The 26,302-nt window shown below is 37.5% G+C and overlaps 3 protein-coding genes across 3 annotated transcripts; all 3 read right to left on the reverse strand.

Annotated features, from left to right (window-relative positions):
• Positions 1-1,206: 1,206 nt before the first annotated feature.
• Positions 1,207-9,620, reverse strand: abhd17ab (abhydrolase domain containing 17A, depalmitoylase b). The gene is made up of 5 exons (XM_079897938.1): positions 9,295-9,620; positions 8,051-8,433; positions 6,120-6,314; positions 4,516-4,695; positions 1,207-3,213 (listed from the first exon to the last, which is right to left on the reverse strand). The coding sequence occupies exons 2-5, from the start codon at positions 8,425-8,427 to the stop codon at positions 2,988-2,990; spliced, it is 978 nt and encodes a 325-aa protein (XP_079754064.1). The 5' UTR covers positions 8,428-8,433; positions 9,295-9,620; the 3' UTR covers positions 1,207-2,987.
• Positions 9,621-12,375: 2,755 nt separating this feature from the next.
• LOC307174295 (AN1-type zinc finger protein 5) lies at positions 12,376-19,162 on the reverse strand. The gene is made up of 6 exons (XM_079898037.1): positions 19,021-19,162; positions 17,208-17,409; positions 16,990-17,095; positions 16,690-16,814; positions 16,056-16,163; positions 12,376-15,190 (listed from the first exon to the last, which is right to left on the reverse strand). Exons 2-6 carry the CDS (start codon positions 17,365-17,367, stop codon positions 15,042-15,044), a joined length of 648 nt encoding a protein of 215 aa, XP_079754163.1. The 5' UTR covers positions 17,368-17,409; positions 19,021-19,162; the 3' UTR covers positions 12,376-15,041.
• A 535-nt stretch (positions 19,163-19,697) lies between these two features.
• Positions 19,698-25,739, reverse strand: plin3 (perilipin 3). Its single transcript, XM_079898036.1, has 8 exons — positions 25,623-25,739; positions 24,340-24,403; positions 23,882-24,077; positions 22,974-23,056; positions 22,383-22,614; positions 21,141-21,499; positions 20,801-21,019; positions 19,698-20,672 (listed from the first exon to the last, which is right to left on the reverse strand). Exons 2-8 carry the CDS (start codon positions 24,400-24,402, stop codon positions 20,568-20,570), a joined length of 1,257 nt encoding a protein of 418 aa, XP_079754162.1. The 5' UTR covers position 24,403; positions 25,623-25,739; the 3' UTR covers positions 19,698-20,567.
• Positions 25,740-26,302: the final 563 nt, after the last annotated feature.

Consider the following 26,302-nt stretch of genomic DNA (forward strand, 5'->3'; position numbering starts at 1 on the left):
TAAGATACAAAAAAACAGATTCTCAAACCTCAAGATTAAGCTTCTCAAACAATGTTATACAGTACATACATCTGATAGTTTTAAAAAGATATTTCTATAACTTACTTTCTTTAAACAAGAAAGAAAAAAAAAAAAAATCTTAATAAAAAGAGCTGAATCTGAATGTGTTGGGATGGAGTCTCTGGGTAACTCCAGCCCTTCCTCAAGCCAACGTCCTCCCTTCTTGTTTGAACACACACATCCAGTCTGCTGGCTCCAAGTTGGTATTGCTTCAGCCCTGCAAACACTTGTGTCTTGCAGGAGGTAAACACGCACCAACGGTCCAGTCAAAAACTTCCCCTCGGCGGCATCAACAGCAGCCTGTATTGTGTGAGAACTGGCTCTGTCTGAACAGCCCAAGTCCACCGCCTGCTCCAATCCACATCTGAGCGCTGACAAATGGCAGTGGGCGGCCAATGCAAATCCAACACCTGTCATCTTTGGTTAGAATGGAGAACGAACAAGCCCCCTTGTGTCCAACCCCAGATTACATACTTTAGTACACGATGAAACATGGAATCAGATTTGCTGGAATTAGGCTTTGGAAATTATGTACAAACCAGTGTTTTGTTTTCGGAATACATAATCACTTTGCGTTGTGCAGTAATGGTAGTGAGTTTAACCCGAACACATATGAACAAGGAGAGTGGATGGATAAAGAAAAAAAAAAAAAAAAAAAAAGAAAAAAAAGATATCTGGAGATGAAATCTTCTGGCACCATAAAATCAGATTATTCATCTTGCAAAACCCTACCCCAAAAAGATACTGAAGTTAATTAAACAAGTTATTGTGCGAAATTCAGAATGACTGTGCAGCCCACAATGTTAAAGGGATAGTTCACCCAAAAATGAAAATGTTGTCATTACTTACTCACCAGACAGTTTGGTAACCTGACAGCTGACAGCACCCATTGACATCCATAGTAGGAAAAAATAGATACTATGGAAGTCAATGGGTGCCGTCAACTGTCTAGTTGAAAGAAAATCAATTACTCGCCACAACATGAGGGTGAGTAAGTAATGAGAATTTTCATTTTTGGGTGAACTATCCCTTAAAAAGGGCAAGAATGAATCCCGCCAGCATGGGGAAGCGATGTCTTATCTCACTGAAAAGGTTTGGTAGTCTTTGATGCATCAGAAAACAACAAAAGGTTGCAGGGTTCGGCCCTTTAATTTCATTGAGACCATTCAGTCGAGATCTGTAGCAGCAAGTTCCCTTGATAATTCACAGTTGTTTTTCAGAGCTTTTACAATCTTTCTAAACATCAGATAACCTGATAGTTGCGTCCACATCATATCAGACGAACTCCCTTTGAAGAGGAGCAGCATGACTAGAGATGACATCACAAAAATAGGTTGTAGATGACCTCATTGTTGTGCCTTTATTGCTAGTTGTAATCTTTAAACCTGCCCCCAGCTGTCAGAACATTACTTAGATAGATTAAACCATGTGCCACTAACTAGCAATTTGAAGTGGGAAGAAAAAGAAAATCCTTTATATTCACAAAGAGGAGTATTTAAATTATGTGTTATGCTTTGAAATGATTTGCTTAAAAACAAAATGATAAATCAAGAGACACCGAGTAAACATGCATGATTATAGCTTCACCTCAGACTTGAATGAGGGAGAGGAATAATATTTCCATGAAAGAAACATTCTTGACGTCAGGCTAAAAACGGGAAAAACTGGTTGCGAGTTGTGTGCCATTGCCACGGGGTTCAGACATGATTTCTGTTTTTATCTCTTGACTGTGTTGTGTGCATGATTTGTTCCTACACAATTAGACCATTTAATGGCCCATAAATCCATTTTAAAGGTTAAACTAGCTGAGAATGAATGTGGAAATGCTATGCCGAAGATCTGGCTTTAGGAAAGTCCCGACGAGAGAATAAAACCTTGATCTTTCTACTGGCCAACAGTTCAGATGCATGATGTATGGATCTGGACACGAATATGCCCCGTATCATGTCATTCCAAGTGCGGTGGTTTCATTGAAATATGATGATCAGCGAGCAGCCCTCCCAGTTTCTTTCACCTCAGGGTGCTATGGACACCCTCACATGCTGAGAAGAAAGGACAGAGACACCAAAGAGAAATAAAATAGATTGATAATGCTGGGAACAAAAGCCAACATCCCAGGATTCGATCTTTCACTGCCTGGAGCGGTGTACATCATCAGGTGTCATCTTATCCCAAGCTCATCTTTTACATAAAGGCAAAAACTCAATAAAAGGGAACGTCGGTGCATAGAGGTGAGCATCCCGCAGGGTATATGAAAGAGAATGGACCCACACACCTGGCCACAAGAGCCATCCAGAAAAGGCCAAATGATTAGATGAAAGAATGAAGATGCAGAGGTGGGCATCATTGCACCTGTGTAGGATGCTTCAAAACTCAACCCTGAAATCCTCTACCAAACAACCGGTTTATTCCATCCTGCAGGGTCAGGAAGGCTAGGAAGTTTGCCAGGCGCTGAGATTGAGCTATTTTAGGTTGCCTGATGAGAAGTGGGAAGTGAAAATCTCTCAGGCTGAGGCATCATGGGAGCAGGTCGGAGAAGCAAACCACTCAACTGACAGATGAATGCTCAGATATGGAGAAAGACAGTCTGGTTGGAGGTACAGGACTCTGTCTGGCTTATTTCCTTGGACTGAATCCGGCAGAAGAATTCATCCATCCATTCTTGCCCCAGAGAAATTCCACTTCCACCCCCCAGGGTCCCCATGCACACATATACATAGACACGTGTACAAGGAGATGACAAATGGAGGGAGAAAAAACGAAAACACTTAAGAAAACAAATCTGAGCAGTGGAACATCTGTCAAGCTGCTCTGACAGTAAGGTTGTCCATACAAAATGGCAGCCTTCAATAAGTTACTGATGCATCCATCTCACTCTCGCTCGGACTGGGAGATGGTGGGATGACAAGGAGGAGAAGAGGGAGAGCTTAGGCGTGTTGTGCGGCCAATTCCTGCCCGATGAAACGACGCAGGCGTTCCAGGTACTGGGTGTACAGTTCGATGTCATTGTGTCCGGCTCCCTCCACCCACAGCGGCTCCACAGCTTTGGGGCAGCGCTCGTACAGGGCCAGCCCGTGGGAAAAATCGATCACCTCATCCTCCGTCCCATGGATGATCAACACTGGAGATGTGATTTTAGACACTTTCTCAATGCTGAAGCAGGGACACACAGAGGGACACAGGGTGTTAGAAGAAATACATAATAAATCCACACACAGAAAGTAAATTAAAATAACCATTAATAGCTCATTTCACACTTGATGTATATGATCAATGAAATGCCATGAATTAAATTCAACTTCAACTCATTTTTCAGTAGTATGATAACAGCCCACTCCTGGAAAGCAACAGTCTGAACTATTTTAGTAGTTTTATTTATGCTTTTAAATTTGATGTCACACAAATTGATATTTTAATATATAATTGAATATAACTGAATACGTAATGTTTAATAATAATATATACTACAGTTCAAAATGTTTGGGGTCAGTAAGATTTTTTTTCTTCTTTTTCTGAAGGAAATGAATATTTTTGAATAAATGATGACAGAAATTTCACTTTTGGGTGAACTATCCCTTTGATCAATAAAGCATTGATAAAATGTTTCTTGAGCATCAAATCAGCATATAAGAATGATTTCTGGAGTAATGGCTGCCGAAAATTCAGCTTTGGCATCACAGGAATGCATTACATTTTAAAATATATTGTAATAGAAAAAAAATATTTTAAATTGTAATAATATTTCACAATATTTCTGTTTTCACTGTATTTTTTATCAAATAAATCTTGGTTTTATCAAATAAAGTCTTGGTGAGCATACAGACTTCAAAAACAAAACAAAATCTTATCAACTTTTGAACAGTAGTACGCAAATATTTATAATTAAAACCAACAATAATACAACAATAATAAACATTTTGGAAATGTATCTTGGCAAGTTATATTTTCAAGTGTGGTGCATGTGGTGTATACGTGTGTGTGTCAGTAAACTAAACAGCTGCCAGCCAACTACACAGCACTTGTGCGAGAACAGTGGTGGTTTTGACTGCAGCTGTATGTGACCATGTGTTCTACTACACTGGCACTGAATGACACCACCCACCGAGTGCAACCAAACTCCCTCTGACCTCCACCACACTGCTGTCACAGCCAAAATGCAATGAAAATTATTGTAATCAAACTTAAAGAATAAAAAGACTGATTCCCATTTTGTGTCAAAACAAGAAGCTCAGTATAGTCTCAGTCAGCAATCCACATCACAGCACAGCTCTGTTTGCTTTCGCCAAAACCAAAACCCAGGGAATAGCTCATAAATAGCGGCAATCTGTGCTGGCCATGACCAGGCAAATCATCAGCTCATTAACAATGATGAGGCCTGTCAGACCTCTAGTGGAAATGGGAATAAGACACAAATAATCAAGGACAAGTCAGAACCTAATGATTTTTGGCACTCACTTGGGAAATGCGTCAAAGCAGTAAGTCTTCTTAGTGTCGGGGAAGGCCACCCTCATGCCAGAGGTGAGAGGAGAGTGAAGTATCACAGCCGCACACTCGTATCGTGATGCCAGGTCCACCGTGGGCACTGTGCCAATGCTCTGTCCATACAGGATAATATTCTCTGGGCTGATGCCATATCTGTTTGAAGGAGAGGAATCAAAAGCTAATTAAATGTCATACACCAAACAAATAACTGCCTCATGTCAATGTAATTTACAGCCTATTCACACCAAGAGCAGTACGATTTGCAGACTGCTTGCAAAAAAATTGAGTGGAGTGTGAATTTTCATCAGCCTTTGAGAAAATTCTCATTCCTGAATTAAAGAATATTGTTCTCTGTTCATTTAGTTCATTTGAATGCTTTCTTACGGATTTCTTTAAGGATTCTTTTAGCACTTTTAAGAAAGGTATAAACCTTTCTATAGACTATTAAAGAAAAATGCTCAACCAAAAATAATACTATTTTAAGTTAATTCATGTTTTTAGTAACACTACCATTAAAAAGACTTGTTAAAGTGTATCTTTAACATCATTCCTCATCATATGAGGAACCAGTAAATAACTACACCAATTTAAATATTACAATCCACCAATGAACACAGTATCAGTTCTCGTTTCATGGCGAAAGTAATAGCTTATGGTTTAGAAAGTCAAGCTCCAACCAATTGAGTGAGCCATGATGAGATAAAGACTAATATAGGAGTCCTTTGACTGATTTATTATAAGTCATAAGAGTCATTCACGAATCAAATGTTTGTGTCTAGCCAGCGAGGACAAGACAATAGAAAGATGTGCTTTCAATTTGCCTTTGTATTATTTTAAATGCATTTTGTCTCTCATCGATTCCTCAAAAGAAGGCTAAAAATGTGCATAAGCACAACAATCACCACTTTTTATGACAAAATATGCTATACCAGAACAGAATATTAACTTAATAATATTAATATTAACTGTTAAGAATATTAACAGAATATTAAAGCAAAAATCTAGGATAGAAATGAATATGCACTACCGTCACAAGTTTGGGATTGGTAGGATTTTTTAAATTGAAAGTCTCTTATGCTCACCAAAGCTACATTTATTTGATCAAGACACATTAAAAACTGTAATATTGTGAAATATTATTACACTTTAAAATAACTGTTTATTCTTGTAATGCAAAGCTGAATTTTCAGCTGAATTTTCAGCATTTCAACATTACTCCAGTCTTCAATGTCACATGATCCTTCAGAAATCATTCTAATATGCTGATTTGGTGCTTAAGAAACATTTCTTATTATTATCAATGTTGAAAACAGTTGTGCCATTTAATATTTTTGTTGAAACGATGCATTTTTTCAGGATTCTTTGATGAATAGAAATTAGAAACAGCCATTTCTTGTAAGATTATAAGTGTATTTAATGCCACCTTTGATCAATTTAATAGGTCCTTGCTAAATAAAATAATTAATTTCTTTCAAACGTTTAAAATGATTTACACATTCAGATGCAGCACTGTAAAACTTGAGCCCTACTATGCACATGCTGTTGTTTTGGTTGTGCCCTGGTATTGATTGTCTCACCTTGAGCGTAGAGCCTGCCACGCTGCATCTATGTCTGCATACAAATTCTTTTCCGAGGGCTTCCCCGTGCTGACCCCGTAGCCGGAGTAATCATAGGAGAATATGTTACAGTTGATTCGAGTGCCTAGGCCGATATAGAAGCTGCTCATCTGGCCTAGATCCACAGCATTACCATGGGAGAACAGGACAGTGAACCTGAAGAGGGAGATAGAGAAATAGGGTGATGGGACTTGTAGTACAAAGTCACTCTCTAATATGCTCATTACACTATTTCAGGGTCTGACTCAACATCTAAGTCAAGACGGATCCACAAAGAGACTTTGTAACCTATCATTTCATTCGCTGAATCACTGTGCATGTAGACACATCTGCAGTGAGCTATGAGCCCGATACGCTGCAGGGAATGGTTTCATGACTAACATGGGTGTGTTTGTGTGTAGAATTATTTTCAAATAATCCGGGTGGCAAAAAAAACCGGCTGTTGGCTGTATATCAAACAGTGTCATTTGAATTTGAATTATATACCATTAAAGTATTTATTAATATTTTGAATGATCTTTTATATTGTCAGTTTTCATTTTAATTTTAGTCATTTATTATCATTATTAACATTTCTATTTAGATTTAATTTAAGTTTGTTTTAGTAATTTCAGTACTTAAATTTATTTCAGTTATTCTACCATTCTTGGCCTTAACGTCATGTCACTGTCATATTTTAATTTCAGCTTTATTTCAATTAAAGAACTATTTTTAATTGCTTTAGTTAATAATAACAAAACTGATATCAAATCCAGACTTTCAAAACGAAATAACACGTACTTTGTGTAGAGAAGAGAAGACATCTATTGTGAAAAGACGTCCACAATATCGAGCACAACAAAAACCTCTGTACTCATCCAATGGAAATCACTCTTAAAGAGGAAATAAAGGAACAAAGGAACAAGTAACAACAGTGGGAATAAAGTGGCGTTTGATAAAGAAAGAATGCGTCCAGGAAGGAGTGGCTTCTGGGTAAAGATAGCAGACAAACTCGGAGAGGGAAGCAGGAAATGGGACAAAGGAAAGATGAAAAAAGAATGAAGGAATGTAAATGACCCTTGGGAGGAAAAGGGGGGTCCATCAGAGGAAACGTGACACTTTGAGTTCAACATATATTATTGTGAAAACTACAAATAAGGCCCCTCCAAACATTAGTGGCTTTCGCACCGGAGGAACCTTTTCATTTCTAGAACTACTTGTAGAAGTACCCGCTTTTTGGCGTGTTCGCACCACAGGAACTGGGAGCGATTTTAATGGGAACTAAATTAGCTCCTACTTCAGAGTGGGGTCTAACCCAGCACAATGGGAACAACCAGTGACATAATTGTGCGCTGATTAGCCGAACGCACGCAAAACACCAGCCCCCGACATTTTTTAAAAAGTCGTGTGCACAGTTTATAGCCTATATATTTACTCCACAAACTAACTCTACGAACAAGGAAAACGGTGATAGATGGACCTCTCAACCTTTACGCTAAGGAGAAAATCCAACGCGACTTTAAGGGACCAAGCGTAACATGATTCTGCTCAGCTAGCAACACTGGGCATCAACCACATGGCAAACGCTAACACATATACGGTTTACTTTCTTTGTATAACAGTTCCATCCAATAATGTACAGACATGACTGTTAAACAGATTGTAAACTAATGAAGACGGAGAATGGGAGCGCTGTGTGCTCAGGCTCTACCGTTTTCAGCACTGTCAAAATAAAAGTCACAAAAACAAGCGTGGCTTACGTAACTTCAGAGTTCCTACTGGCAGTGCGAATGCAACCAGGAAAATGGCCCTAGGGGAATATTTAGTTCTCGGGAACCACCCTGGTGGCTAGCTCCTATAACTACCTGGTGCGAAAGCCCCTATTACTAATCCAAAAATGTGTCCAGTCCTACCTGGCAGAGGGGGCACAGCGGATATACATGCAGCCCACTCTGTTTCCCCGACTAGAACGAGTCAGGAACACTTCCGTGGCATCCAACTCCCGTTGGGAGTACTGGAATTCTGCCCGCTCTGTGAGGTGGAGCTTCCAGCGCCCCTCTCCAGTGGTATTCACACCCCCTATCGAACTCCCACCACTGCCGCCACCTCCTCCCCGGGAGCGCAAGCTTGACGTCCCCGTTGGTCCAGCCGGTACCGGCCCGGCCTCCAGATCAGGCAGGAGGGCATAGGTAGGTTCAGGGGGCAGGAAGGCAAGCTTGGCAGCGATGCGGCTGGGGCAGGGGGGGCAACAGAACAGGCAGCACAGCTCACTCACAGAAAGGCCATTCATTGTCAACTGCAACAGAGAAGACAGGAGATCATGGTCAATACATATTCAACACAAAACATTTTATGGATTTTTATACTTTATTCAGTTTTAACTGGGCTCTGTTTTATGTTAATTGTGTTTGGTGTTATATTGCTAGTTTTGTTTGGATGTACTTCTATGATTATGCTTTCTACCTTGAGCACTGACTGAAAGCATAATACATTATTATTATTATATGCCACCATTGGTCATGTGATCTCAACATGGCGGCACCCATGGGGCAGGACCCCCTCCCAGTACAATTAAACTGCATTTTCTAGAAGACTGACATGATCTCATGTGACTGTACATCAATGTATTGATATTTCTCAGAAGAGCTGCTGATTTCTTTGTTTGAAATTTATTTTTTGCGACACAAATAACTAATTTAACATCCAATTTACGGAGTGATTATTTATTTTAAACATTATAATACATTCAGGCACCTTTGCAAAAACAAAACTATGACGGAGCTTCTCTTTTATACATTTCTTGTGCTCAATTCTCTACGACGACTTAAACGGGCAAAAAGCACCAACAGTAAACAAATAGTTAATAAGTAATACCCAGGTAGAATTAACTCAGGCATCCAGTAAACCTATCTCCCAGCTATAATGTTCTTGCCAGCTTAAAACTGATAGTCTGTCTGCTATCGGATACTGTATAGACTACAAATATAAATTATACATATTGTCTGATATTGCCGGTTTAATATAAAATATCCACCAGTGGTCACATCAGCCCCAACAAACCCGCTTATCGCTAACACAACATTTACACCTCATTTCAGCTGCAAACGAACACTACATTGCTAACAAACACATGAAAATATATATATATTCCACATACGTATCGTTCTCTTGTCCACAGCCTGCCAAAGCCGGATTTCTTTATATTTTCACACCTCTGTCGCTAAGTAGCTAGCTCGTAGTGAGGGGGCAGGGAGGAGTTAGCCAGCTAGCCAGTCAGCTACGACTCCTCTCAGATAATAAATAAAGGCCTGGACGCCGCCGAGGACATGTCTCATCCGCAAATAAAAAGCAGAGCCCTCCAGGAATGAAACTCAATTTCTGGTTTGTCGTTCCGAGTTGATTCCCGGCTAACGTTACCGTCCTGACATGTAATAATAATCTGCTGGTATATGCTAATAGAGCTGTGTTTTTTCCACTCCAGTCAAAGATGTTAGTTAGCCTTCCCACTCTTCATTGCGTCTCGCAGTGATACTGCTTGAAGTGAGAGGCGCTAGTGGTGGGAAATAGTAGCCTAAGTAAACATTGATTAAAAACCTTTTGGGTTGAAGGATACAATTATTAATAACTGGTATTTTCAAACATGATATTGTATATTAACTTAATATACTTTATTTAAAACTTTAAATATTGTTTAAAACATAATTGTTTAAAAATATTGTTTATTTATTTAAAACTTTAAAAAGACAAAATAAAACAAATGTATTAAATAAAAAATGTTCTCATTCTTGATTCATTTAATTAAGAGATCGTGCTTGCTACAAAAGCGAGCCGTAAAATGGAATAGGCTATATTTGTATTTACATAGATTCTATATTCGTGAATATAGAAATAATTAACCAATCAGAATTATTATTTTTTTGTATTTACAAAAACAATCATATTCACATTAACACGTGCAATCTTTCCAGAATTTGTGTACACTTTTACAATCATAAAAACATAATACAGAACCTTTGTAGCTTGTATGGGCAGTAATATATATATATATATATAATCAGTTTATCAATTGAATTAACATTTTCCCTAACTTTCTTTCAGCATCAATATCAACACCAGATTGTCTGATAACTTTTTAATACGCATATGGGCAAACATATCTTTGCCTCAAAAAGAAATTACAGTCCTTTGCGCTATTTTAAAATAATAAAATAAAAGCAAACTGTCAGAAGGCATGTAACCAATCAGAAGGTCCGCTGAGTAGCACGTGACTCGACGCTACTTTACTGTGGAACACATGAAGAGTGGACGGTGTGCCTCCTGTCTTTGCTCTTTACTGTATCGCATCCGGAAATTACGCTGACATGTCACATGACATAGCGGGAGGAGTTTCCAAGGAACTTCTGTCAGACCTGCTGTCGTAGCTTTGTAAAATCTGCAAGAGACAGCTGATGAAAATTCTTCCATTTAAATAAAGTTGTATAGCCTATTTGTATTCTATACTAAACCATTTAATTCCAAGTCACACAATACACTGATTATTCTTAAGATAACGACCACAAATTTAGTGTTATAGACTAAAATATATTAAACTTAAAGGAATAGTTCACTTTAAAATGAAAATTCTGTCATCATATACTCACCCTCATGTTGTTTCAAACCTGTATGAATTTCTTCTGCTGAACCGAAAGGAAGATATTTAGAAGAATGTCAGTAACCAGGCAGTTTCTGGGTCCCATTGACTTCCATAGTAGGAAAAAAATATACTATGGAAGTCAATGGGACCCAGAAACTGTCTGGTAACTGACATTCTTCTAAACATCTTCCTTTCGGTTCAGCAGAAGAAATTCATACAGGTTTGAAACAACATGAGGGTGAGTATATGATGACAGAATTTTCATTTTAAAGTGAACTATTCCTTTAAGAAAAACATGATACATATGTTAAAAAAAGACACTACTGTCTTGACAAAATAAAATATAAGTTTAAAGTAGGCTATGTATAGGGTATCCATAGCAGTCTATAATTTGTCTCAACCAAATTAATACAATGGATTTATGTGGTAACATTAAATCTAACAGACAAATGTTAACCCTTTTAAACCTGGAGACTTAAAAAACACACAAGTGCACACTGACAGTAGCCAGCTGTGAATAATAATAATAATACTACAGGGTAATTCATATGCAGACACAGGACATCTTCACTGTTTACTCAATTAATATCACAGCATGAAAGGACATTCTGCTTGAAGAAATGTCAGAGGGCTAAGAGATGTTCAGCTAAAGTTGTGTGGGTGATCAGTAATTACCTACAGCACTTCCTGGAGTCAACTATTTCCAAGTTTCCCATGAGTATGAGTCATGTGGGCTGTTTGTGCAAAGGTACAACAGTTAGATTCACTTCAAGTATATTTTCAGCAAAACAGATGTCTTGAAAATAAATGTTTCTTCATGGCATTGATGGTTCCATGAAGAACCTTTAACACCCATGAAACATTTCCATTGGACAGAAGGTTCTTTATAGTGAGAAAAGGGTCTTCAGATTATTGAAAATCTTTTTTTTCTTTTCTCTCTCTCTCTCTCTCTAAGAAAAGAAAGGGTCCCAAAGGGAACCTAAAATAGCTCTTCTATAGACCTTATTCAGAGCAGCGCCATGACAGGTATGAAAGCAAGGCTGTGAGGGATAGACTTACCGTGTTTTAAATGGCATCCGCTGTAAAAAGCTGTATAAAGCTCCTAGATCACTTACAATTTTCCACAGCTAATTTTTTGTCAACTGAAATCTCTTGGAAATATATTTTTGCAGTGTTTCGTCAGCAGAACAATCCAAAAACACATTAAATAACAGTACAACCCACTGCAGGGATGTACGTCTATACCTCACAGCCTCGCTTTCACTCTCATTAAAAACCAGAGATGGCGCTGCTGTGAATAAGGTCTATTGCATCTACAAAAACATCCCTTTTGGAACCTTTGATTTTAACAGTGTAGATCAGTGGTTATTAACCTTTTTTGACTCTAAGTCCCCCTTTATCCAAGACAACAATCAAAGGTTGTCCTACCTCTAAAACCTGTTTTGTACACCATTACCTTTTAGTTTAAGCATTTTAATTGTTAATAAAATACTTTTAAGACTTATTGAGGACCTTTGGAAGTTTGCCGAGCCCCATCTGGTTGAGAACCGCTGCTTTAGATGTCCTGGAAAAGTATTTGCACAACAAAACACACAAAACACTGTGTAATTTTAAAATAAACTTTGTGATTTTATTGGTTTTATACTTACTCATACACATCATACAATCCTAAATTTCAAAAGAAAACAAAGGTATCTGGTGGTGTCTCTGGGGGACTGGGCACGCTGCTAAATTAACCCATGAATGTTGGTTAATGTGCTTCCGAAACGCCTGAGCTGAAACTCGCGTCACCCATCCGAATGTTCTGATGAACTACAGGGAGAAAATTAAGTCTCAACACTTTCACCAAAAATCAAAGCATTCTTCTTTAATTGCGTCACTTCACTATTTTGCTCAATAACATGCAATGAGGACAGTTAATCATTGCTAGCATAGAAGGGATAATGCACTGGCATATAGTGCCAATGATCTGATAAGACACTGAAGGCAACATTAGAGGTGACCAACTGGCTTTCAACCCACTGGAGCTTCATAGTCAAGCAGTTGACTACATTCACAGTTTTGTGCCCACCACACACACTACAACAATCTCACTAGAAATTAGGAGTCCAGAATTTCCATTCACCGCCTTTCTGTATGCCTACACTTAAACCCTAGAAAGGTAGGATTATCCTCAAGCAAATGGTGCAGACAGAAAGAGTGAGATCCCAACCCTCATTAAAAGGCTGTCAGGATGCCGGCTCAGCCAAGCATGGCGTGAATACTCTGAGCCACCGACACCTGCCTTGCACAAAAGCCCTCTTGAGCTGGCAGCCCCACTGAGGATAATGCTGCAATCGCAGACGGTGCTAATTAAAGCTCAGGTTATTTCCTTAATAAAGCAGCAAGGTCATTACCAGGACTTCAAATCGGTTACATCCACCAAGTTGCTTTCAACAAGTCTTAAAATCAAGGGGTTGTATATGAATCATGGAAAAATGTGCACATCCATAGACATCACAGGGGAAGATAGCTGGACAACATTAAGGATAAATACAAAATGGTTGTTTCAGCCCTTTTACAACAACAAAGTAGTAATTAAAATCACACAACCAGCACAAAGATACAAGATTCACTCAAAGGATGACAGAGAACACCGCATTGCATCTTTCTCCTTACCTATGGATAGTTAATAAACACTACATACACACGAAACGGATGTTTTTTCCCTTCTGAACCTTCATTCTAAAACCTTAAACATTCTATTTAGAATGGTAGCCATATAATATTTACATTAGATAATAGAAGAAACCCGTTCGTTTGGATAGCAGGCTCCATTCGCCTGTGCAACGGGACACTGTTTTGTTTTACATTCTTGTAGCAATGTAAAATGTGGCTTTAGCAAACACTGCATTTGGCCTAATATCTGTGTGAGCATGCAACGTTTATCTGTTAGGAGAAGTGTGTATATTTTCCACTGATATCATAAGCACAGCGGTATTAATTGTAAATACATGTCTTGGAACTGGAAAGGCGTCACCTAATAAACATATTACTAGCCGGTTCCATTAGCATCATTCAATGGTCTGCTGGTGGTTAACAAATACCTTGCTCTCAAAGCTCTGTGACTCCGAGGTAAAAGGTCATAATAGTTAATCGCTGGCGTGCATTAGCAACAACAGGCCTGCTAGGTTCCGTACAGCACCAAGGATCCTACGCTAACTGCACTTTTTTTGTGTTTGTGCGAAGAAACTGAACGTTCTTGTGCTTTGAGTTTTTTCAGCCCAATCTAGTGTGATTCTACCCCATCAGGACCTATATTTCATGAAAATGCATATGTAAATGGAGCAAAATGTTTAAATATTGTTAAGAGTTTCCTACAAATGGGTTTTAGGTTGTTGTTGTTTTTGGACACATGCTTCCAATCCTCCAGTATCAACCAACCAAATGATAATACAAAATAAATAGAATGCAATCACACAATTCAAGCTACGTACAATATATTAATATAGATCTTCTGATGCCATACACTCATTAAAACAGAAAAGGAAAGAAAATAAAACTCAGTCACTCGCTTATGTCAAGGCTCTTGCTATACCCCACCCTCCCCCCTTCAAACCCAATCCAATAACTATTCATGCACCCAACATTAGCATGATAAGTCAATATATAAAAGAGAAATATTTTTTTAAATGCACAGGCTGGGATTTGACATGTTGGGATAATTAACCAGAATAAAGAAAAAAGAATAACACAGAAAAAGAATTTTACATGGGTAAATGTGGGAGTAGTCATTAAAATCTATATTCTTCTTCAGCAATGTTTTGCAATATCACAGAAATTCCCTCTCAATGACGCCCCCACCCACCTCTTCCAATGATTCCTGAACCCACATCTCAGGGCTCCTATAAAAAATAATGTTAATATCCTAACAAAAATCAATGCCAGGGTAAAAACTAAAGAGTCCACCCTCCCCCCAGTTCACATGGATGCCCACCTGACAACCAATCCCTCTTCTCCCTGGCTCTCTAGAAAATAAAATAATAAAAGAAACAAACACACGCACATATTTCTCAACATGTCACGCATTCACACACACACCTCTACACCGTCCTTCCGGGAGAGACAGGGAGATGATAGTTTAGGGAGTGGCCAAGCAGAGGCTGTACCCTACAACCCCACCCACCTTATCCTACAATGAAGAAATGAACCCATTTTAGAATGGTGTTATTCAGCGCCATGGTTCCAAAACTTGCAGGTCAAACATTTTTTGCTCGTTTAGCCATCAGTCCTCATAATTTCTGAATCTTCTCAGCTACCACAATGGGGTTCTCCTTGCGGATGCGGGCGGCAGCGGCTCCTCGGTAGTCGTAGGGACAGTCATGTTTGTCAGAATAACGGTGGATAGCGCAAAACAGGTTACCGCAGCGACAGTCAAAGCCTATAGACAGACACAAAAGCGAGTGGATTCAGTCGGTCATGTGATCCTGCTGGGTGAAAAAGTTTAGCAGTGATTTCTCTCAAGAAAGGGCAGGATACCAGCAGCACCATGTGAAATGCAGCACTAACCTGCAGTATGCTGTCTGAATACAGATTCAAACTAGGACAGATAAACTATATATAGTGAAATATTACAATTCAACTTATATTTTTATAGTTTTAAAATGTAATTTACATATATCAGTGATGCCAAAGCTTAATTTTCCAACACTCCAGTCTTCAGTTTCCTTCCATGATCCTTCAGAAATCATTGAAATATGCTGATTTGGTGCTCAAGAAACATTTATTATTATTATCAATGCTGAAAACAGTATATTTTTGTGTAAACTGATCCATTTTTTCAGGATTCATTAATGAATACAAAGTTCAAAGAGCAGCATTTTATTTGAAATAGAAATCTTTAGTAAAAATTTAAAATCTTTACTGTCACTTTAATGCATCCTTGCTGAATAAGAGTATTCATTTGTTTTTTTTTAAATCTTGCTGACCCCAAACTTATAACATTAGTGTATTAATATATTAAACATATTAAAATATACTATGAACCAAACCAGCATGTTGGATGCAAATGTTTATATATATGAACTTAGGTAATGAGAATTAGACTGCTAGAATAATAAAACTAGGAGACTATCTGCTGATTCTTTCAACAAAAAAGGAAAATGAGCAGCTTTGCAGTAATCAACAACAACAAAAAAGAACAGCTTTGCATTAAAGCTATATTTTGTAAAGTTTTGAAGTCTGCTCAAAGATAAGCGCAGCCCAGCCCTCATTCAAGAACAAAAAGCGCTTCCCTTGGCTCTTACCCGTGAGGCCAACTTTTTTCCTACAAGTGAAGCATCGATTCTTCTTTTTGTTCTTGTCAGGGGTCTGATCTCCATCTGATGAAGTCTGTGCAGCCTCCCCTACTGGCCCTGTTAAACACATGGCCAGCCTTTGATAGATAATTTCTAAAACACATAAACTTCCTGTCTTCTGAGGCTACATGATACTCAAATCAATGATTTAATGATTCATCAGTATTCATGTCTTCCATAAAGAGAATTGAAAGCAGGGGTTTAGTTTGGATATGGTTGTTCAAGTTTTTCAAGGTTTATTTCTTCTTTCTAGATTACTCTGGTCTTTCATAATTGACTAAATATGATCAAGGTTAAATCTATCAGAATTAATAAATAAATAAAAAAAACAGATTTTTGAAACAAAAACTGTTAATGATCAAAATATGTGTTGATTGTCTTTTTTTGGACTAAAATTAACTAAAATTGTCTGCTTACAATATAACATTATTTAAAATATATAATAATAATAATAATAATAATAATATGAAATCAAAAAATGCTTTTTATGTAAGCAGCAGAACGGTTCAAATAACCAAAGAATATGTTTCTAAAATGAAAGTGTATTTCCTAAATTAAACACAGTCGTGAAAACACAGCAGACCTGTGCTTTTAGACGATCCCTCCTCCTCTTCCTCTTCCACTTCTGCTCTGTCTGAATCATTGGTTGCCGTGTCCTGGGAGATGCTCATAGCAGTCATCTGCTGGGTCACTGGGCTGGTCGAACTACTGCATAAACACAATCCAACCAAATACAGGAGTTATTTGTTATAATTCCTTCCTATACCATCATAAGCAGCTTGTGCTCATTAAGAGATTACCACTGAGCTACAGACCGTTTTTGAACTTGCAGTTTGAACCAATTCAAGCATGAACGGCCTCAGATTTATTAAGACCTTATTACCTAGACGTGCGTTCTTCAGGCGGGGTAACAGCTTCCGTAGGGGGTACAGGGGTGGACTCCACTGTTACTGCAGACGCACCTGGGGAACCTACAGGAGATGTGGCCGCTGGAAGAGACAGACAAGGAGCTAAACATGAACTCTTCTTAACTTCAAAACTAAGTTAACAAATTAGGTTCTGAATGCAATAGGTGCATTTGACACTGAAAGACTGATTTACCTTTCTCACCTGGGGGACTGTTTCGCCCCCCACCTTGTTGTCTCTGCAGATGTTCCTTGTAGCAGACAGAGCACATTCCATTGGTGCGAGGGTTACCATAGAAACCGCATCCCATAGTGCAAAGCATTGGCACCTGCGTCTGATTTGTCTCCTGAGCCATGCTGTTTGAGAAGGGGGGTGAGGGGGACGGGAGATGGCGATCCTAAAGATGGGGTTGAATAATTAGCATTTCATCAGCATAATTTAGCATTAGTGGCTAAAAGACCTTACATTAAAGGAAATAGTATCTAAAAATAAAAAAAATTGTCAATATTTTACTTTCCATGATGTCATTCCTGACATGTATGACATTTTTATGAAACACACAAAAAAAATAAACACAGATCCGTGTATCCATTGGCTAACAAGTTCCAAAAAAGCATCATAAAAATAATGTAACTAGAATGCTATTTTTCAAGCCACTTAACTTTGTATATAGTATATAGAATATAGTACTAGCCATATATTGGACTTTCATGGGGCTTTTTTGTTCTTTTTGGGGCTCGACAGCATATGAACTGTTGTTGTATGGTAAATATTCTTTAAAAACTATTTTTGTGTTCCATGAGGGAAAAAATAGCATATAGGTTTGTAATGACGAGGCCAAGTAATCAATGACAGAATTTTTATTTTTTTAATTTCTTACTTGGTTACACTTTTGAAGGTGTCTTGGTTACAGTGTAATTACACAAATACATATTGAGTAATATTAATTAACATGTACTAAGTGTTAGGGTTTGGTTTACCTTTTTTTTTAGCAATATAGAGTAAATGTAAGGTATAACATGGACACTTTAAAATAAAGTGATAAAATACATTTATTTAATACATTTAGAACTAAAAATGCATAACTGCTATCACAACACATATCAGACAAATAAACTAAACTAAATGCATCGAATTGGACATCATCCTTGTGCTCTACCCTTGACTTTGCTGAAAGGTTTTGAAGAAAACATATCTATATTCATATTTTGTTAATTTACTCTTGATTTGTACAGTGCCACCATATATTAAACAAACGATGTACATAAACTAGATAGGAAGATAAAATAGACAGACAAAGTTTTTAAATTAAACTTGTAAAACTGTTCAATGCTGCTGGACTCCCATTAGAGTGAAAACCCAAATTAACCCCCTTAGATTTATTTGTTTGTGACCCTGCTAGATGCTGACAATATGCTGCATGAAAACAATAGTTTCTTTGTTCGCTTTTTGTTTCTCAAACAAGCAAACGAATGATCCAGGTTACAGAAACCTTAACAGCCTGCAGATCAAACGACGATTAACAATCTGGCAACAGTTGCGCTTCAATACATATAAAATACAGCAGTAAGTGTTTAATATGGAAAAATAGAAGTTTACCGTAACAATATGGATGACAGATTACCAAATAAACGGGAGTAAATTAGCTTATTTTGGAGCTTGTCCAGTAAAAATCAGCTGAGAGCGTCTCCGCAATTAGAAAAACATTTCGTCTTTGACCCTAGTATGGCGACAAACAACAAACCGAGGTGTTGTCAACGTCAAAGTGACATCGAAAGCAAATACAATCCTTCAAATTATTTAACATTACGTACAGATGACCGTGTTGAAATTGCTGAATAGATGAAAGTCGATTTGTTTGTGATATTCAACTAGCCAGGCTAACGCGCTAGCTCTGCTAATGGCTAGCCGACGTGATGGCACGCACAGAAATCGGACAGCTGGGACCTCGAGACCGTCCCACGAACACTTGCGGTGGCTTAAAACCTCCGTTAGCTCGAATATTTACCCGTATTTCCGTGTGACCGAGGAGAAATCGACGACCTTGATCCCCAGAAATCTCACAGAGTAGGTTCCTGCTATGCGCGTGCGGCCTGCTTCTCTCAACGTCATCTGAAACAACGGGTGTGACGTCACCCGAAACGCAACAATTTGGCCATCATCGAAACCTCATCGTCACACTTCCCCCTAGTCCACACCTATGGTCCACACACCAACAAATGCTTCCAAGCAGTGTATTAATGTATTTAAATGCTTGTTTTGAGACAACGTTTGTTTGAATAGTTTTGGATGAAAAAATTACAGATATCTTTGGGAATAGGGAGGGCAAAATGGTCACGTTCAATTTACGTGTATGCTTTCATTTTCAATTTCGGTGTCAAAGCTTCCTACTTCAGCTTCTTTCATTCATTGCAACCACGTGTTAATTCAATATACAGTATATTATATTAACAGTATGCATTATTCTATTTTTGCTGGTTCCAGTCCTTGTTTAAGCCAACACCCACAGGTGAATAGGGTAACAAATTTAACTTATATCTCCATACTTTCAGTTGATTAAAAGCAGTACAATGAGACATGTTATCTAGATTGTTATTTTCAAATGTGAAAATGAGTCATTATCTAATTAATTACTCACTGATTTGCATACATTTTCAGAACAGAAATCATAACATTGGATAAAGTAGGTTTAACATTCTGATTTATTTACATGCAGATGCTTTTATCCAAAGTGACAAAGACAACAATATGTAAGTGCTGTGACCCTTCCCAGTTTAGTCTAATGCAGTATCCATTTTTTTATACAGAGTAGAAGAGAAAAGCAAAGAAAGTGTTAGTATTAATGGATCAAGTGTTGCCGAAAAGATGCGTCTTCAGCCATTTCATGAAAATGGCTATGGACTCAGCAACTCGGGTTCATTCCACCAGCAGGGAACAGTCCAGGTGAAGGTCTGTGAAGGTGATTTTGTGCCTCTTTGAGATGGCACCAGAGGCAAGTAATAGCACTTGCATCTGTGATATTGCATAAACATGACCCTAAATATGCTGAAATGCTTACATATTATATATTACCTCTCCATAGAATCCTTCATTTGTGCTCAGAAAGCAATGGAAGAAATAGAAATAATTTCTTTCACAAAAGTATTTTATTTCATTGATCGATTGATTTTCAACAGACAACAATCAACAGATCTCTTTTGCAGAAGTTATGACATAAACATCATGAATTACAAAACCAGGGACTATATGGCTTGCTCCTATTTAGAAAGTACGATGTATTGAGTATTTGATAAGTACGACAGGTTTGAATGCTATACGGCAGTGTACCACCTGCATTAGCTTCCATACGGCAGTGGTTTTAATGCTTGGTTTAAAATACTGACATTGCTAAAATTATATTTTGCAATTTTATGTTCATTATACTGTCATTTTGAAAATGTAGTATGAGTCTAATGACTCTAGTTAACACTAGTTAAAATTCTGAAATGGAAATGGTTACAACATTCAACAATTTGCAGCATATATTAACCTATTTCATTAGATTATGGGGCATTTTCAATCGCCTTTCTCTGTTATCTGAGGTGCAAAAGGCCCAACCAGCCAATTGAGAGGAGTGTTATTGAGTAGGTACTCCACGACTCCATCCAAAGATTGTCGTACCTGTTAAAAGATGAAGATTGATGAACACTGTCTAAATTCTACATACATTTTATAATAGATTAAAACAGAATAGAGCACGACAATTGATATACAAAATTGCATTCACTCGACTCAAACTGACTGTATACCTGGCCTATCTGCTGACGCGTCTGCAGTAAGAGAATGGGTGTGAGTGTCCTGGTGCTGCTCAGAGATGCCTGGAGTTCTTCGGCTGTATGTCGAGCATTCAGAAGTTGTTCCTGCACAGTGCCTGGGAGACCCTGTACGCTGGACACAACACCTGAACATGCTACCTTTAGCTGATCACTCAAACCCCGTACCATGGACAGGGCTCTCCACTCCAGCTCCTATGGGGAGATATCCACATATGCACACTGAATATGTGTCTGATTGTCTTGAGTAAGATATATTGATATTCATATTTTGTGTTCGGCATCCAAAAATAACAAATACAAAGTGCATCTGTACCTCTCCCTTGCCTTTTGCTGCATCCACTTCAGTCCCTTCTGTCAATTTTTCCTGCAGTTCTTTGGGCTGCCCTTCCTTCCATTCTTTCCATCTCTGAAGTAACTGCTCTGGAGCGCCTCCTAGCTGCTGGCTGGCACTGGCCAAAGTAGCCCGGGTACTTTCCAGCAGGTCCAAAGTGCCGGTCATTTGAGTCACAGTGGCATGGGTAGTGTCTCTGGCCTTGCGGGCCCTAAGCAGGGACTGCTCAAGCGCCCTCTCCCGAACTTTGGCAGACAGCTTACCCAGGCGGACGAAGTAGCTGGGGCTACTAGTTACCATGAATCCTTCCTCCTCACCTGGCCTTGGTTCAGCCAGTGCAGCTGGAGGCAGAACACACAACACTGATGTCAACATCTTACATTCATACAAATATAGTCAAAGTTTTGGGCCAGTAAGATTTGTTTATGTCTTTTAGGCTCACCAAGGCTGCATTTATTTGATCAAACACAGAGCAAAAAAGAGTAATGCAGTGAAATATTATTAAAATAACCAAATTCTATTTCGATGTATTTAAATGTAATGGATTTCCTTTTTATGTCATTTATTTCTGTGATGGCAAAGCTGAGTTTTCAGCAGCCAGTCTTCAGTGTCACATGATCTTTCAGAAATCATTCTTATATGCTAATTTACTGCTCAAGAAACATGTCTTATTATTATCACATTGTCATTATTATCAATGTCGCTGCTTAATATTTTTTTTGTGGAAACCATATTTCTTCAATTAGTTGAAAGTTTTAGATTTTTTTTGCAATGTAAAAGTCTTTACTGCCACTTTTGATCAATGTAATGCATGCTTGCTGAATAAAAGTATTTTTTACTTTTAAACAGTAGTATATACTGTATATATTTTAGTAAATATAAATAGAAACATAAAAATAAAGTATATGAAAGAAAATCATACATATTTGTATTGTATTAAAAACTTTAATTTCTAGGTAATAATGCAATAGCAGGACTTGAAAGTGAAATGTTTTCTTAAAGCTGCATTCCCTATTGCTCATTAGCTCTTGCCAGAACTGAAACAAAAAAGTCTTTCCTCCAAGAATATGCTCTTTGCCCTTTCTTTGTGATAATGTACTGCATATTCAAACAGAAGGCTAACAGAACATTTTTACCTTTAACTTTAATCTTGTTTTCCCTCATTTTCAAAGTAATTTCTTAATAATAATTAAATGACTGTGTCTGAAGTGCAACTTCACTTACCGAGCTCCTTTTCACTAAGTGGAAGGTTCTGATCCACCCAGTCTTCAGAGTGAGTAAGGGCCTTATCTACACCATTACTGACCATCTGGCCCATACGGCTCCCCATGACAGTGTTTATCCCTCCGGTCACAGCCATACGTGTCTTTTCCACACCTCCCAGCACGGCCCCCACCACAGCATCCTTTGCTCCTGTTACCGACTGGTACATCATGCCCACTGTGTCGGAGACCAGCTGCAAGTCAAGTCAAGTCACCTTTATTTATATACTGCTTTATATAATACAGATTGTTTCAAAGCAGCTTTACAGTAATAAACAGGAAAAATTATGCATTTCAGCTGTTGTTCAGCTGAAGTCAGTTCAGTGTTGATTCATATCCATTGTAAAGATCATCAATTATTGAATTAGTTCATCTATTCATCAACATTTCATCTATAAAGCAGTACTGCAAAAAAATTAAATAAATGATTCTCATACAACAGCGTCAGTACATTCAGATCAATAATAATGTTGAATATTAAGTGCCATGGAGATATTTACAATGTTGATTCATATAGCGATTCAAATGTAGAATAAGTCATTCTAGGCTTTACCTTGTCTGCTGGTTGTTGTAAAATTGGAAGGTTTTCTTCAACCTTGTCCAGGCCTTTCATGGCATATTCATTTACCACTGCAACTGCAAAAGAGAAAGAACACAAAAAACAACTGCTGTTATTTCAACCAGCAGGGAAAAAAAGTAATACATTGGCACACAGAAGTTTGCAATAATTAAGATATAATAATAAATAAATAAAAAATTAAGATATTGTTTTTGAAAGAAGTCTCTTCTGCTCACTAAGACTGAATTTATTTGATAAAATACAGTAAAAACAGTAAAATTGTGAAATTAAATTATTAATAATGGTTCTTTTTATTATCAGTGTTAAAAACTATTTTTGCTGCTTAATATTTTTGTGGAAACTGTGATACATTTTTTTCAGGATTCTTTGATAAATAGAAAGTGAAAACTTTTACAACATTATGAATGTCTTTACTGTCATTTAAATCAATTTAATGCATCCTTTTTGAATAAAAGTATTAATTACAGTTTTTTAAAAAAGATATAACAAAATATTAAGCAGCAGCAACGTTTTCAACATTGAAATGTGTATTGAGCACCAAATTAGCATATTAGAATGATTTTTGAGGATCATGTGACACTGAAGACTAATAATGTAATAATAAGAGTAATGATGCTGAAAATTCAGCTTTGCATCACAGGAATAAATTACATTTTAAAATATATTCAAATAGAAAACAGATATTTTAAATTGTAATAATATTTCACATTATTACTGTTTTTACTGTATTTTTCATCAAATAAATGCAGCATTGATGAACATAAGAGACTTCTTTCAAAAACATTAAAAAAAATAAATAATCATAATTATTCCAAACTTTTGACCGTCAGTGTACAAACTACGGTAACTTTACTAACTGCATCTAGGTTTAAGAAACTCACTCTGAGGTTCCAGCCGGTCTAGTATGGGTTTGGAACCAGTTGAAGCAGCGGCACCTAGTGTTCGCACCCCGCTCTCTGCCACCTCCATTACTCCTTTCAGGAGAGGCACGCTGTCTTTAGTAGTGCTGTAAGCATTATACACCGCACCACATGCTGAACTCACCAGCGGCAGGTTACTCATTCGGGAAACCACACTCTGAAACAATGAAATGAAAAAAAAAAAACGTTGTTGCTATCTACTTTTGATGCACAATGGGCCTCATTCATGAAACATAACAGAACAAATTGTTCATAAAAAACATTTATTCACTGATGCATTGAATAAAATTTATATAAGAATGGTTTCATGACCGACTTAGAAATGTGGTTTATATGAATGAACGTGTATTTCGTGAACGTGTGATTGGAAAACTTCTGTTGTGTAACTGTATGTGAGGGTCATGAAACGCGTGACTCACTTGTTCCTGAGTAGCCTGTGATGCCTCTGTGTCCTTCTCTGCTGACTTTCCATTATCTGCCATTCTGTGGGAAATGTTGAATAAAAAAAACACACAAAAAAACATTTACTTCACTGATAATCATGGATAGTAGAGATCCATCTCAGAAACACAAAGCCACTGGCACCATTAAAACTCACAGCCTGGTCAGAAAAAAATCAGATAAGCAAATGATGACAGATTTATAAACTACATAAAAATTATAAATCTAATCCTAACCCTACAATCTGATTGGCTGGTTCTAATGTTGTTCCAGGACCAAGACTGATCATGTCCTACTTAGGTGAGTCACGTTAAATGAGGAGTGAGCAAATAGCCTACTTCTGTGTAAATTACGTGATCCATTATAGATGGACTTGGTTTATCATATCAGATAAGAGACCAGAGAGAAGATGAAGAACAATTTATAATGTAAAATAATATAATATAATATAATATAATATAATATAATATAATATAATATAATATAATATAATATAATATAATATAAATGTGTATAATCATATACATTTATATCATAATATGTGTAGGCTATATATTTATATTTTAGGATATTTATAACATAACAATTTATATTTATATAAAGTCTTTCTTTAAACCTAAGAAGAGAACTTTCACATAATTATCTTTTGTAAGTTATTGTAATGAGAAATGAAGGACTTCAAAACCGAGTCCTCTCAACATCCCTTTAGTTTAGATGATCGAAAACGAATAATAGGATATATAAATCAATTTTGTGACCCTTATCCAACGGAAAAATCATACTCCATTGGCAAGTTAACATATCTTTGCTACATTTTAAAGAAGTGGGCGTTAAGATCCAGTCATCGTAATGATGACCTTCGTAATGACAAATCAAGAGCGTTGAATAGAGGAAAAGGCGTAAACTTTCACCCACTTCCTGAGAAATTGTATTGTTGCGCCATTGATTCCGTGTGGATTGGAATCTGACAGCTAGATGAGACTGAAACTATAGACTTGACAAACCGTCTTAACAAGATTTTAATCTTACTATAGACTTACTTTCGTACTGTAGCCTAGTCATTAATACATTTATTTTTGTTTAAGTGCGCGTGAAGAAACTTTTAGCCAACTGGAAACAAAACGTAAGCGTAGGCTCGCGCTCGCTCTTTGATAGATCTACTACTGAACGCACCGATGAATTTTTTTTTTATTTTCCATCCCACAAAACTCTTGTCAGACTAATTTTCCTATTGTCTCAGACAGGTGACATAGAAACTGACCTGTTATTGATCTCTGTTGTCCCTCGCTGACCCGCGTGCAGTATGTGGGAGTCTCAATCTAATCGCTGTAGTCAAGAGCCTGAGTCAACTTGACGCAATAAAAGTGCAAAGTTAGGCGGAGTTCTTTGAAACAAACCAATCAGCCTCTATGAGATCTCTTATTATGAAACTACCCTCAGTTATTGACTCCTTCTTTTTAAATTTTGGCTGTTTAGCATATTTTATATGATTATTATTTCCTCGCTCTCTAACCCTAAATGTTCCTCTGATTAATTACTGTTTGGCCAGACTCCCCAAATTGTGCCACCCGAGAAAAATCTGTTAAAACAAAGCATTTTCTAAAACAACCTATTATTATTATTACTGTAAAATGTCTCCAGAATACAATTGTCTTAAATGAGAACATAATAATCTATTATAACATTTTATGTATCCTGTTAATGAGCTACTTACTCGTAGTATTTTGGACCTGTATACCAGATTTATCAGGGTGCTGATAAAGATACTGGCAGATTACCAGTGATCGTTATCATTAACCTTTTGAGTTTATCTGAGGTGAAAGAAGCAATATGATACCCAAGTATGTAACTAAACATCTTTGGAAGTCTCGAACGGCACAGCATGAGTTTTTGAGGCCCAGACAGGCCTCTGAGGTTCTGGTTTGGTCCATAATCCATCCC

Source organism: Squalius cephalus, assembly GCF_949319135.1.
Source record: "Squalius cephalus genome assembly, chromosome: 16".
In the NCBI taxonomy this organism is placed as follows: Eukaryota; Metazoa; Chordata; class Actinopteri; order Cypriniformes; family Leuciscidae; genus Squalius; species Squalius cephalus.